General features: G+C 44.9%; 1 protein-coding gene across 1 annotated transcript in view; it reads left to right on the forward strand.

Annotated features, from left to right (window-relative positions):
- The first annotated feature begins 1,394 nt into the window (after positions 1–1,394).
- Positions 1,395–14,259, forward strand: part of BEND2 (BEN domain containing 2) — a 44,756-nt gene continuing 31,891 nt past the window's right edge. Inside the window, exons 1-4 of the mRNA XM_060182687.1 lie at positions 1,395–1,470; positions 5,820–5,996; positions 8,712–8,860; positions 13,422–13,572. Of these exons, the coding sequence (XP_060038670.1) occupies positions 1,395–1,470; positions 5,820–5,996; positions 8,712–8,860; positions 13,422–13,572 (553 nt within the window). The remainder of the gene's footprint in view (positions 1,471–5,819; positions 5,997–8,711; positions 8,861–13,421; positions 13,573–14,259) is intronic.

Below are 14,259 nucleotides of genomic sequence, written 5' to 3' on the forward strand. Positions count from 1 at the left end.
ATTCAGAGGCCCTTGGGAAGGGCACACTTGAGAAGCCCTGCATTTCCAGATGTGCTCCAGATGCTGGACAGCACCCACACCAGAAAATGTATCTTAGAGTCTGAAGTCGAATGGTACTTTCGAAACTTTCTCTGATATAAAGAGCATTTTGGGAAGGGTGGAATTAAAGTCCTGGCTGCAGATCCCCCTTTAATTTTTTTTCCTTATTGGGAGATTTTTGGTTTACAGTCAACAGTAAAATACAGTAGTTTGTACATGGGTCACATTTCTCAGTTTTCCACATAACAATCGAACTCCCTCTAGGTCCTCCTCTGCCATCATGTTCCACGACCTGAACCCTCATCCCACCCCAAAGTCTTTTACTTTGGTGCAATACACCAAACCCAGTCCAAGTTATGCTTTTAAAAAAAATATTTATTTATTTTCTCTTTTGTTGCCCTTGTTGTTTTATTTGTTGTAGTTATTATTGATGTCGTTGTTGTTGGATAGGACAGAGAGAAATGGAGAGAGGAGGGGAAGACAGAGAGGGGGGAAGAGAAAGACACCTGCAGACCTGATTCACCACTTGTGAAGCCACTCTCCCGCAGGTGGGGAGCCGGGGCTCGAACCAGGATCCTTATGGGGGTCCTTTCGCTTTGCGCCACGTGCCCGACTCCCGCTTTTTTTTTTTTTTTTTTAAATAATGGTCAACCAGATTGTGGGATAATAGTGGTGCAATTCATACAATTCTAAAGACCACTTAGAACTCATAGGCACAGTCATACATGTGTATGTAGATATACACATAAATGTTTCTATCTGTACAGACGTGGATCTGTGTAAAACAGGGAAGCAGACGCCACGCTTGCTGCCTAAGCCCTCTGCGCATGCTCCTCCCCTCAGCCTCGCGCGGTACACCCTCCCCCCCCTCCCCCACTGGTCTGGAACTTGCGCACGCGCAGGTCCTACTGCGCAGACGCAGATTTCTCCTGAGAGACTGAGTTCTCGCGCCTTCTGAGGACTGTCATCAGTGAGCACAGTCGCACTTTCGGCATAGAACGGTCACAACAGCGTCTTAGGTGCTCAGGGCCCGGCTCCCGGCCTCACAATGTCTGAGGAGCAGGGTAAGGGCCCTCCCCGCGGTGGCCTCAGTGCGGCCTAGTGAAAATGTCACAGGCTTTGCCTCCAGTTCTCTGACGAGGCATTAGGTGGCGGGCGGGATCGGCTGCGTGAGGGCCAGGCCGTGTGATAGGGCCGTAGCAGGGTTAGTCAGCGAAGGGACTGGGGCAGGGCGAATGTCCAGGGTGTTCGGGTCGGCTCTGGGGAGCCTGCTATGCCAACGGGTCGGGGTGTTTGGGGGCTCCCGGTAGCCTAAGCTTCCTGGAGATCTAAGACTTGAGGTGATCATGGGCATCATGGCGGCCCAGAACCTCGAGATGGCCCCTCAGTTTTACCGAGTCCTGGGCACACGAAGTGATCATGGGACTTTAGGTTCGGGAGTTTACGAAGTCCCGGAGACTTAGGGCAAGCGCCAGGGTGGTGGTGGTTTCGACGTGGCGTGAATGGGATCATAAGATGGGGCTTCGGGACCCCAAGATTTACTGTGTCCCCAAGACGGGATGGCGATAGGGTGGGGGAGGAGGTTTTAAGTGACACTCATGGGACTTCTGGGGCTGCGAGATTTGCGGTGAGGTAGGGGGGAAGGTCGACGTAGTGTGAGGTTGGGACTTCCAGAACCCCGAGATTTATGACGTTTTAGGACTTAGGGGTGGGGTGGGGGGAAAGGAGGTTTTAAAAAAAAATTTTTTTTTTAATATTTATTTATTGGGTGAGGACAGCCAGAAATCAAGAGGGAAGGGCTTGATAGGGACAGAGAGAGAGAGAGGGAGAAATCGGCAGCACTGCTTCACCACTCACAAAGCTTTTGGGGGAGGTTTTAAGTGACGCAAGGTGGTGAGGTGATCATAGGACTTCGGGGCCCCGGACGTGGGGGTTGGGGTGGGGGAGAAGTTTGTTGTGGCGTGAGGTGATCATGAAGATGGGACTTCTGGGCCCCGCGAGACTTGAGGAGGGTGGGAGACTTAGGGCACGAGTGTGGGGAGGTTCCACGTGACATGGGACTTGCGGGGGGGGGGGGGGGCGAGATTTACGGGGTTTCCGAGATTTATGACGTTTCCGAGACCGGGCGCGTGGGGGGGCTCCACGTGACATGGGACTTGTGGGTGCCCCGAGATTTGCGGGGTTTCCGAGATTTATGACATTTCCGAGACAGGGCGCGTGGCGGGGGGGAGGTTCCATGTGACATGGGACTTCGGGCTCCGAGATTTACGGAGCGCTGTGGGGGGTGGGGGGCTTGAAGTGATATATGACTTCCAGTCCCCACCCTAGATTTACAGGGGCTCCGAGATTTACGATGTTTCCGAGACTTAAATTGCGCGCGCGGGGGGGGGGGGGGTAATGTGGGACTTCCAGGGCCCCGAGATTTACGGGGGCTCCGAGATTTATGACGTTCCTGAGATTTAGGGCGTGTGGTGGGGGGAGGTTCGACGTGTCATGGGATTTCCGGAGGCCCGAGATTTACGGGTTCTCAGATTTAGGGTGCTTGGTGGGGGTAGATTAGATGTCCCCGAGATTTCGAGCTGGGGGGAGGTTTTGACCTGACATGGGAATTCCAGGGGCTCCGAGATTTACAGGGGCTCTGAGATTTATGATGTCTCTGAGATTTAGGGCGTGTGGGGGGGGTTCCACGTGACATGGGACTTCCGGGGCACCCCGAGATTTAGGGGGGCTCCGAGATTTATGACGTCCCTGAGATTTAGAGCTGGGGGGAGGGTTTGACATGACGTAACTTCCAGTGGCCCTGAGATTTACAGGGGTTCAGATTTATGACGTCCCAAGAGATAGGGCGCGAGGTGGGGGGGGTTCCACGTGACATGTTACTTCCGGGGCCCAGATTTATAACGTCCTGAGAGAGGGCATGAGGTGTGGGGGGGGAGGTTCCACGTGACATGTGACTTCCGGGGGCCCAGATTTATAACGTCCTGAGAGATAGGGCACGAGGTGGGGGGGAGGTTCTACGTGACATGACTTCCGGGGGCCCTGAGATTTACGGGGCCTCAGATTTATAACGTCCCGAGAGTTAGGGTGCAAAGTGGGGGGGAGGTTCCACGTGACATGTGACTTCCGGGGGGGAGGGCCGAGGTTTATGGGGGCTCCGAGATTTATGAAGTCTCCGAGATTTAGGGTGCATGGTGGGGGGGAAGTTCAACGTGACATGGGATTTCCGGGATCCTGAGATTTACGTCTGACGTCCCGAGATTTAGGGCACAAGGTGGGGGGAGGTTCCACATGACATGGGACTTCTGGGGCCCCGAGATTTATGGGAGCTCCGAGATTTATAATGTCTCTGAGATTTAGGGCGTGTGTGTGTGTGTGTGTGTGTGGGGGGGGTTCCACGTGACATGGGACTTCCGGGGGCCCAAGATTTATGGGTGCGCAGAGATTTATGACTTCCGGAGATTTAGGGCGCGAGGTGGGGGGGTTCCATGTGACGGGACTTCCGGGGTTCCGAGATTTACATATGACGCTTCCCAGACTTAGGGCACAAGGTAGGGGGAGGTTCCCCGTGGCATGGGCCTTCTGGGAACCTGAGATTTATGGGGGAGCTGAGATTTATGACGTCTCTGAGACTTAGGGTGCATGGTGGTGGTGGGGTTCCACGTGATATGGGACTTCTGGGGGCCCCGAGATTTACGGGGGCTCCGAGATTTATGACGTCCCCGAGATTTAGAGCTGGGGGAGGGTTTGACGTAATACGGGAATTCCAGGGGTCCCTAGATTTACAGGGGCACTGAGATTTATGACGACCCGAGATGCAGGGCTCTGGAGGGGGGCAAGTTCTACATGGCATAGAACTTTAGGGGCCCCGAGATTTATGGGGGCTCAGATTTATGACGTTCCTGAGATTTAGGACACATGGTGGGGAGAGGTTCGACGTGACATGGGACTTCTGGGGCCCCAAGATTTATGGAGGCTCAGATTTATGACGTCCCTGAAATTTAGGGCGCGTGGTGGGAGGTTCAACGTGACAAGGATATCTGGGGTACCTGAGATTTACGGGGGTTCCGAGATTTATGATGTCCTCGAGATTTAGAGATGGGGGAGGGTTTGAAACACGGGACATGGGAATTCCAGGGCCCCAAGACTTACGAGGGCTCAGAGATTTATGACATCCCCGAGATTTAGGGCTCGTGGTGGGGGGAGGTTCCACATGTCATCGGACTTCCGGTGACCCCGAGAGTTTCATGACGTCCCCAGGATTTAGAGCTGGGTGAGGGGTTGACGCCACATGGGATTTACACAGGCCCTGGGATTTAGGCTTAGGGAGCATGTGTGTGGGGGGGTTTCAATGTGATGTGATATGTGAATTCCGGGGCCCCGAGATCAACTGGGGCTCTGAGATTTAGGGGTGGGTGGGAGAGGTCGTTTGAAGTGACGCAAAGTGATCATGGGACTTCAGGGCCTCTGAGATTTATGGGGGCCTGGAGATTTCAGGCGCAGGAGGCAGGGAGTTCCACGTGGCATGCGGTGATAATAGGATGCGACTTCTAGGACCCCGTAAATGTACACATTCCTGATACTTAGGGCGCGGATGGTGGATGTTTGATGTGACGTCAGATGATGGGGCCCGAGATTTATAACGTCACTGAGACTTGGGGGGGACGTGGAGGGTGGGGGGAGGTTTGTTGTGATGGGAGAAAAGGGACTTCCTGGCCCCCGAGATTTACAGCATCCCCGAGATTTGGGGATGGTGGGGAGGAAGTTTTAAGTGATGCGAGGTGATCATGGGACTTCCGGGCTCCCGAGATTTAAGGTGTCCCTGAGTTGGGGGTGGGTGGGGTCGAGGTGACTCCAGGGACAAATCGCCCTGGTGTGGAGCGAGACATTTGGGGCGCGAGGCGGTTTCTGGCGGCCCCTGGAGGCAGGGGAGCGATGTCTTTTGGGCGGGGAGGGGGAAAGGGGCGGGGTTCCCGCCGCTCCTTGGAGCGGGGGTTGGGCTGCGCATTTAGATTATGCTGTGGTGGGCGGGGCGGTGGGTCCCCCCCAGAGCCTTCCCAGCTCCCCACAAGGCTTCAACAGAGGCCCTCTCAGACTTCAAGGACAGTTTTGGGACCCAAAGGGTTCACAAGCACGCGAGTTGATTGTGTCTAAGGCTATAGAAGAGCTTGCCCCAGTAATAAAAAATCAATTTATTAGTCAATTATTATTTTTGCTTTTTTAAATTATAAAACCTGTAAAGTATGCTGTAGAGAATCTTAGTAAATATAAGAAGTTAAAGAGGATATACTTGCTACCTAGAGGCAATTATACCACATTTTTTGCTTTGGATTTCTCCTTTAACATTATTTCACAGGTGCTTCTAATATGTTCTAGTAGAAATCTTCCTTGAAAATTTGCTTCTCATTGGGTATATCATTCTTTTTATCTATTTTTAAATTAATTTTATTTTTTGTTGTCACCAGGGTTATCATTGATGTCTGGACAGTGAATCTGCTGCTTTTTGGTGACCTATTTTTTTCCTCCTTTTGTTATATGTAGATACAGGGACATTAGGCTCAACCTGACGCTGTTGACTGGCTACGGAAGAAGGGCAAACGCTAGAAGAAGAACAGGGACATTGGTCTACCTCAAAATTTTTATTAAAAAAAACCGATTTCTTAGCTAACTTGAAATGATTAGTGATGTGAAAATATTTTGTACAGTTTTTTCTGGTATTTTTAAAATACTCTATATGGTGGTTTCTTCTATACAATCTGACCTCTCTCTTTTCTTGTTCTCAGATTACTTTATTATAACTGTTGAAGAAGGTAGTAATGATAGCAGTGATATTATGATAATAGAAGAGCCTCAGGTTGAAATTTTGGAGGATGGACATTCCACTGATGATATATTGATTATAGACTCAGAACATCAAGGTAGCAGTAATAACTATCAAGAAATTTCCGAAACATCAAATGGTAATTTTCCTCCTGTGTGAACTTTTATTTCCTGAGCCCAATTCCAGTGCTCAGATGAAAAAAATTATGAACAACATGCAAGATTTATAGTTACTACTTTATGGTGCATTAGTATAATAAATGTGGATACTAAACCATGCTAGTAACGATGCTAAATACTGAGGGGAAAGCCCCATGGATTTCACCTTACAACACATGTTGAAATGATTTCAAAATGGACTAAAGATACATATATTAAAGGATAAAATCAGCTCAAAAATCATAAAAATGTTAATGAATTTGATGAAATAAAAACCAAGAGCCACACTGGGAAGACAGCACAGTTGTTAGTGCATCACTTTCATTGTTGAGGCCCCAAATTCAGCATCAACTGAGCCAAGCTCTGGGCTCAGTCGCTCTCTGTGTCCTGAAAACAAATAAAACTAAATGAATTAAAAAAAAAAAAACAAAGAACCCCTTCCTGTCTCAAAAATTTAAGACTTTCGAAATCACATCACTGCCAGAGAAAAGCATTTGCTAAATATGCACATTTTTGAGAATTGCTGTCCTTAAGATAGCAATATTTCATTATAACTAAACAGAGACTCCAGTAAGATAGTGCTCAAAGGACATGAAAACCACTATTTCATGGGACAAGAAACTTTCAGATAGGAAACATCTGAAAAGTATTCAATTGTACTAGTTAATGCGAGAATACAAATTTAAGGTTATATATCACAGAAAACATGCATACATAATAAATAAATAGCTGGGGCTGGGTGGTGGCGCACCTGGTAGAATGCACATGTTACAGTGCACAAGGACCCCTGTTCGAGCCCCCAGTCCCCTTCTGCAGGGGGAAAGCTTCAGGAGTGGTGAAGCAGTGCTTCAGACATGTCTCTGTCTCTCCCTCTCTATCTCCCCTTCCTTCTCTCTTGATTTCTGGCTCTCTCCCCCCCCTTCTTTTTTCTTTTTGCTAGTCAATGAATTAAGCAAACTTTTATTGAAGCTTAAATTGTGGTACAGAAATACATTTAAGCTGATTTAAGTTCAACACCATGAAGAGAAATTATGTTACCCAAAAAATTCCCTCCTTTACCACACACACTAAGATAATTTAATTGGCTCTCTCCCTCTTTATCTCCCCCTTCCTTCTTTCTCGATTTTTGGCTGTCTCTATCCAATAAATAAATAAATAAATGTAATACAAAAATTAAAATAAATAGACAGCTTAAGTAATGTTTAAATGAACAGACAGAACTAACACCCTCATGAGTTCTCCCTAATATCAACACTCATCTTTCTTCTAGTTATTATAGCTCTTTTTTAAAAAAAATTAAATTAAATCAACTTATTTATTTTGCATGGGGACAGAGAAATTGAGAGAGAATAGGAATCTTGAGAGAGAGAGAGAGAGAGAGAGAGAGAAACAGAGAGAGAAACAGACACCTGCAGCACTGTTTCACCACTGTGAAGCATCCCTGCTACTGGTGCGGTCTTGGGGCTTGAACCCAGGCCCTTGCATACTGTATCAGGTATGCCATTACTCCTTTTTGTAGGTAACAGTATCCTGACATCTCCCACTGTGAATTACTTGTGCTGGTGTGTTTTTTAAAAATATTTATTTATTTTCCCTTTTGTTGCCCTTGTTTTTTTTATTGTTGTTATAGTTATTGTTGTTATTGATGTCATCATTGTTAGGACAGAGAGAAATGGAGAGAGGAATACAGAGAGAAAGAGAGAAGATAGACACCTGCAAACCTGCTTCACCACCTGTGAAGCGACTTCTTTTCAGGTGGGGAGCTGGGGCTTAAACCGGGATCCTTATGCTGGTCCTTGCGCTTTGAGCCACATGCTCTTAACTCACTGCGCTACCGTCAGACTCCCCTACTTGTGTTTGTTTTTAAGCCTTGTATCAAATTGATCTGGTCAGTTCTTGAACCTGGTTCTAATGTGTACTGGGGTGTTGCCCATACAATACCAAGCAGTTTTAGGACACCAGTTTCACACTCCCTCCTCCTGATTTCATATACCAGTTGCAGGACCACGCTGTGCTTCTGACTGCCTGGCAATAAATCAGAGGCTTCTAGAGCCTGCTCTTTGTGTTTGATTAATTAATTAGGGTGGTTCACTGAACTCAGTTCACATTTACTCAGGAACAGCCAGATGGAAGAGATGCATGAGGCAAGGCATGGGGAGAAGGGGTTGAGCTTCTGTGTCCTCTCTAGTTGCTCAACTTTTTCCTGTCTCTTGTGTTCACCAACCTGGAAGCCCTCAGAACCCTGCCCCCCCCCCCATATTGTGCATGCTTTGTAATGTGTGCCACCTGGGTTCAAGCCCACATTGAAGGAAGCTTTAGTGCTGTGGTATGCTTCCCTCTCTGTATGTGCCTGAAAAAAAAAAAGTGAGCCTGGAGCAGTGAAACCCCAGTGATGACAAAAAAGAAAAAAAAAATCAGCCAGGACTCCAGTTCAGTTTGAGTTGGTATTCTAAGAATATGCCCCTATTAAATTTATTAAAGTAATGTGTGAGGTAACTTTTAAAAATTTTATTTTAGTGAGAGAGTTTTACACACACACACACACACACACACACACACACACACAGAGAGCATTCTCAGCTCTGGCTGATGGTGGTTTTTGGGGATTGTGACCTCCGAGCCTCAGGTATGAAAGTCTTTTGTAGAACTATTACACTGTCTCCCCTGCTCATGAAGTAATTTGTGTGTTTTTCCAGGAATTGAAAATATATCAATATCAAGTGATGACTGTTTCGAAATTAGCAGTCAAGCAAGTTTAAAAATATGTGATCCAAGCACTGCACAAGTGGAGTTTATTGAAGAGCAAAAAGTAGAACAGTCATGTGTTCCAGAGGAGAATAATGTGGTTTGTATATTAAAGTGGAAATATTTCTTTTCAATTTGCTTTATTTTTTTCAAAAATATTAAATTTTTTTTAATTTAAGAAAGGATTAATTAACAAAACCATAGGGTAGGAGGGGTACAACTCCACACAATTCCCACCACCCAATCTCCCTATCCCACCCCCTCCCCCGATAGCTTTCCCATTCTCTATCCCTCTGGGAGCATGGACCCAGGGTCATTGAGGGTTGCAGAAGGTAGAAGGTCTGGCTTCTGTAATTGCTTCCCCGCTGAACATGGGCGTTGACTGGTCGGTCCATGTTCCCAGTCTGCCTCTCTCTTTCCCTAGTAGGGTGTGTCTCTGGGGAAGCTGAGCTCCAGGACATATTGGTGGGGTCTTCAATCCAGGGAAGCCTGGCTAGCATACTGATGGCATCTGGAACCTGGTGATTGAAAAGAGAGTTAACATACAAAGCCAAACAACTTGTTGAGCAGTCATGGACCCAAAGCTTGGAATAGTGGAGAGGAAGTGTTAGGGAGGTACTCACTGCAAACTCTAGTGTACTGCTTTCAGGTATATATTTTGCAGTAGTTTATGGATACGTGTGAACATAAGCTCTCTCTCACAGAAACTGGTGTATATCTAGGTTTTGGGACTTTGTTAGAAAGTGAACCACCTGAGATGAAATTAGAGTGTACTATAAAAGGAAAGGCCAAAAATATTTTTTATGTCGTGCTGGAGAATGAGATTAGGACCTCCTGAATCCAGTTTTTCTTTTAATTGTATATGTGGCGTGGATTAATGGTTTACAGTAAGCACAGTTGTTGATACATGTGTAAAATTTCTCAACTTTCTGCAAATTAAAAAAAAAATTGTATATACTGAGAAATAGAGACAGAGACAAACAGACAGGGAAAGACACCAAAACACCACTTCACCGTACACGGAGTCCCCTTTTGGTATTGTCTGTGGTACTCTCGGGTGGAGCTGAGGATTGAACTCATGGTGTCACACATAGTAAGGTGTGCACTGTACCCATTGAGCTATTTCCCAATCCTTTATTTATTTTATTTGACTTTAATTTCATAAGTGAAATGCACAGTTCTTAACTGTGCAGTTTGATTAGTTTTGACAAAGATGTACACCCACACTCCATATCAAGATAAAGACCATTTCCGTGGTCCCAGATAGTTCTGTATGCCTTGTCACAGTAAGCTCCTACCTGCTTGAACCTAGTAGAAAAACTACCTGATTTTTTTCATTTTAAATTATTTTTACCTGTTCCAGAACTTCAAGTAATGGAGCCATACAATATGTGCTAGGGAGTATAGGCAACTAGCTTCTATCATCCCCAGCACTTTTACCTCTGGGGATGATGCTAACTGCTTACTCAGAGCTGTGGTTTCTGACATCACTGTGGGGCTACTTTGAGAAGTATAAAACACTATACAAGGGTAAGACAGCAAGACTGTTGTTTTTTAAAAAAAAATTTCATTTTTTAAATTATCTTTATTTACTGGATAGAGACAGCCAGACATTGAGAGGGGAAGGGGAGAGAGAGAGGGAGAGAGACAGACACCTGCAGCCCTGCTTCATCACTCGTGAAGCTTTCCCCCTGCAGGTGGGGACCCGGGGGCTTGAACCCGGGTACTAGCGCACTGTATAATGTGTGTACTTAACCAGGTGCGCCACCTCTTGCCCCCTAAGCAAGATTGTTCTTGTAGTTGCTACTCTATACTATAACTCCATATGACTTCTGTTGTTTCATAAGTTTGTAATAAAGGACTCAGATAGTTTAAAAGACAAAGGCATTGGCATGCACATATTAAAATTATTCTTACAGTTCTTAACTCATCTTTAGAAATCATAATTAAATGTTAGGACTAGTTCTACCATAATAACTTATTTATACCTATCTTGTTCTAAAAAAAGAATTTAAAGTGACTTTGTGATTAATTTATTAAGAAACAAAATGTATGCTTAGATGCTTCCTGCTTTGCCCACAGAGTGTCACTGTTTGATTATTTGAAAACCAAAAGTCGTATATGCTTGACTCTTTGTTCATGGCTACAAACATTTGCTTTTAAAAGCAGTCCTGGTGCTTGATTACTATAAGACTAGCCTTTCTGTTCTAAAGTCTAGAAGGAGTTAAGCAGGAAAAAGAATGGCGTCTTAAACGTGGGTGGGTTGATGAGAAAGCTATTCTGCTAGGACATCTTTTCGTATTGTATCTGTCGTGTGCAAAGGTTTCTAGGCCTTTGCTGCTTATTGAAAACAAAAATCAAGTCCTAAAGTTTTCTTTCATGTTTTTGGTTTATTAATCTTCCTTAGACAAGAACATGAATACCTGGTTGTGAAGAAGGTAGAAGTGTCACTTAAATTATGAAACTGAATATTTATGTAAAATTAACTGCTAATTGCCAAATATGTTTACACTTTCAAATAAAAGGATTTAAATGCTTTTCACCTTCTTAAATGTGGTATACTTTTATGTGCTCAAGGATATATTTTCCTCTTATGAATCTGTAATTCTGCTTTCATAAGACAGTGAACACTTAAGTCATTTTGTTTCCTTCTTTTCCTTATCTAACAAGAATTTCATAGCAGTAGTTTTTCTAATTTTGAATGGGATAGTTGCCAAAATATGACAGTGTTCTTATGTATACATTTCACTTCACCTAGTTTCCCTTAATGTTATCCATGTAGCTTAAAATTATGGTAATTGGGAGTCGGGCGGTAGTGCAGCGGGTTAAGCACAGGTGGCACAAAGCACAAGGACCGGCGTAAGGATCCCGGTTCGAGCCCCCGGCTCCCCACTTGCAGGGGGGTTGCTTCACAAGTGGTGAAGCAGGTCTGCAGGTGTCTATCTTTCTCTCCCCTTCTCTGTCTCCCCCTCCTCTCTCCATTTCTCTCTGTTCTATCCAACAACAACAACATCAATAACAATAATAACTACAATGGCAACAAAAGGGAATAAATATTAAAAAATTATGGTAATTGTACAACCACAGTAGTTTTCAAAACCAGGATATTAATACCCATATCATACTAAACTGCCACCCTTGTTTGAATTTCATTATTCTTCCTTCTCCATGTTCATTTTCTGCTCCAGAATCTAGTCCAGTATTCTGCATTGAATTTAGTTATGTCTCCTTAATTTCCTTTAGTCTGTAACAGTTCCTCATTCCTTCCCCTGCCTTTCATGACCTTGGAATCTTTTGATGAATGTACAGATCATTTATTTTATTATTATTATTTTATTTTTATTATGTATTTATTTATTTATTTTGCCTCCAGGCTTATTTCTGGGGCTTATTTTGTTGTCCTTGTTTTATCATTGTTGTGGTTATTGTTATTGTTTTTATTGATGTCATTGTTGTTGGATAGGACAGAGAGAAATGGAGAGAGGAGGAGAAGACAGAGAAAGGGAGAGAAAGATAGACACCTGCAGACCTGCTTCATTGCCTGTGAAGGGACTCCTCTGCAGGTGGGGAGCCGGGGGCTCAAACTGGGATCCTTAGCCAGTCCTTGTGCTTTGTGCCATGTGCGCTTAACCTGCTGCATCACCGCCCAGCCCCCTGATAATTTATTTTGTAATAGTTTTGGCTATTGGGAACTATCTGTACATACACATAAGTCTGCATTTTTGTATCTTTGTGTTTATACTGTTATTAAATATATTTTCTCAAAACTAGGTAGAACCATGCTGAAGTATCTCTCCCTCTCTTCATAAATAAAAAGAACAAGCAAAATTGGGCCAGGGAAGGCCCATTGAATGACTCAGTGTTGTCACACATGTGCAGGGCTTAAGTTCCTCTCATGGAGTGCATTCAAGAAAATCAGATTATTCTTTTTTTTTAACCAAAGCACTGTTCAGCTCTGGTTTATGGAGGTGCAAAGGATTGAACCTGGGACTTTGGAGACTCAGGCATGAAAGTCTCTTTGCATAACCATTATGCTATCTACCCCTGCCCAATCAGATTATTCTTAATTGTAGATATTTTACAAAGAGAGTAGGTATTAATGCTTTTATCAACTTTGTAATTCTTATTTTAGTTTACAGTTGATTCATATTGGGTTTGTGGCATTTTACTTGTTGCTTGGATTTATATGAAAAATGTTTTGAAGGACTGGCAAAATAGCTCACTTGGATAGTACATTACTTTACCATATGTGCACCCAAAGCTCAAGTCCAACCCCTACCACAGTGAAGGAAGCTTAAGCACTGTGGTCTTTTCCACTCTCTCTAAAAAATATTTTAGAGCCCTGCTTCCTCAGAGCCCTGCCCCACTAGAGAAAAAGAGAGACAGGCTGGGAGTATGGACTGACCTGTCAACACCCATGTTCAGCGGGGAAGCAATTACAGAAGCCAGACCTTCCACCTTCTGCACCCCACAATGACCCTGGGTCCATACTCCCAGAGGGATAAAGAACAGGAAAGCTATCAGGGGGAGGGGATGGGATACGGAGTTCTTATCCTATGGTCTTGTCAGTGTCTCCATTTTATAAATAAATAAAAAAAATGATTTAAGTCCAGGAACCAAAGAAAAGGCCTTAACCTACTCTGTTCTCTTGTCTCTAACAGGGAGATTGCAGCCTAGGTCTGCCAGTGAATAGACAGGAACACTACTACTGGGTCAGTGATGAGGAAACCCCTCTTGTGTCACCAGTAGTCCCTCAAGTACAGCAATTGGTCATCACGGGGAGTCCACCACATCCTAGCATTCTCTCCACAGGTACATTGCAGTCACATTTCTCTACAGGCAAACCATTTCCTGTTCTTGTCTTCTGTACCCTTTTATTTTGGGGTGAAGGTGCCCAGCCTTCTAAAGTGGCACTGATGGCACCTTTGCCACACAGTGAACCTGGTTTGACAGATACCTCTGGGATGATGAATTATTCAGCTTCACTGGGAAAGAGCAAAAGTACCCAGACATTGCCTCCTTATCTCTCTGCATATCTCTCAGTATTGGTATTAATTTGAAATAACACCATTAATGCAAGCTATTCTTCTCATTAAAAGTTTTTTATTGAGGGGCCAGGCAGTGGCGCACCCAGTTGAGTGCATAAGTTACTATACACAAGGATCTGGGTTCAAGCCCCTAGATCCCTTCTGCAGTGGGGAGCTTCAAGAGTGGTGAAACAGTTTTTTAAAAATATTTATTTATTCCCTTTTGTTGTCCTTGTTGTTTTATTGTTGTAATTGTTGTTGTTGATGTCATCGTCGCTGGCTAGGACAGAGAGAAATGGAGAGAGGAAGGGAAGACGGGGAGAGAAAGATAGACACCTGCAGACTTGCTTCACTGCCTGTGAAGCGACTCCCCTGCAGGTGAGGAGCCAGGGGCTTGAACCAGGGTCCTTATGCTGGTCCTTGCGCTTTGCGCCACGTGCGCTTAACCCACTGTGCTACTTAACACCTGACT

The sequence above is a fragment of the Erinaceus europaeus genome, chromosome X, assembly GCF_950295315.1.
Source record: "Erinaceus europaeus chromosome X, mEriEur2.1, whole genome shotgun sequence".
Taxonomy (NCBI): Eukaryota; Metazoa; Chordata; class Mammalia; order Eulipotyphla; family Erinaceidae; genus Erinaceus; species Erinaceus europaeus.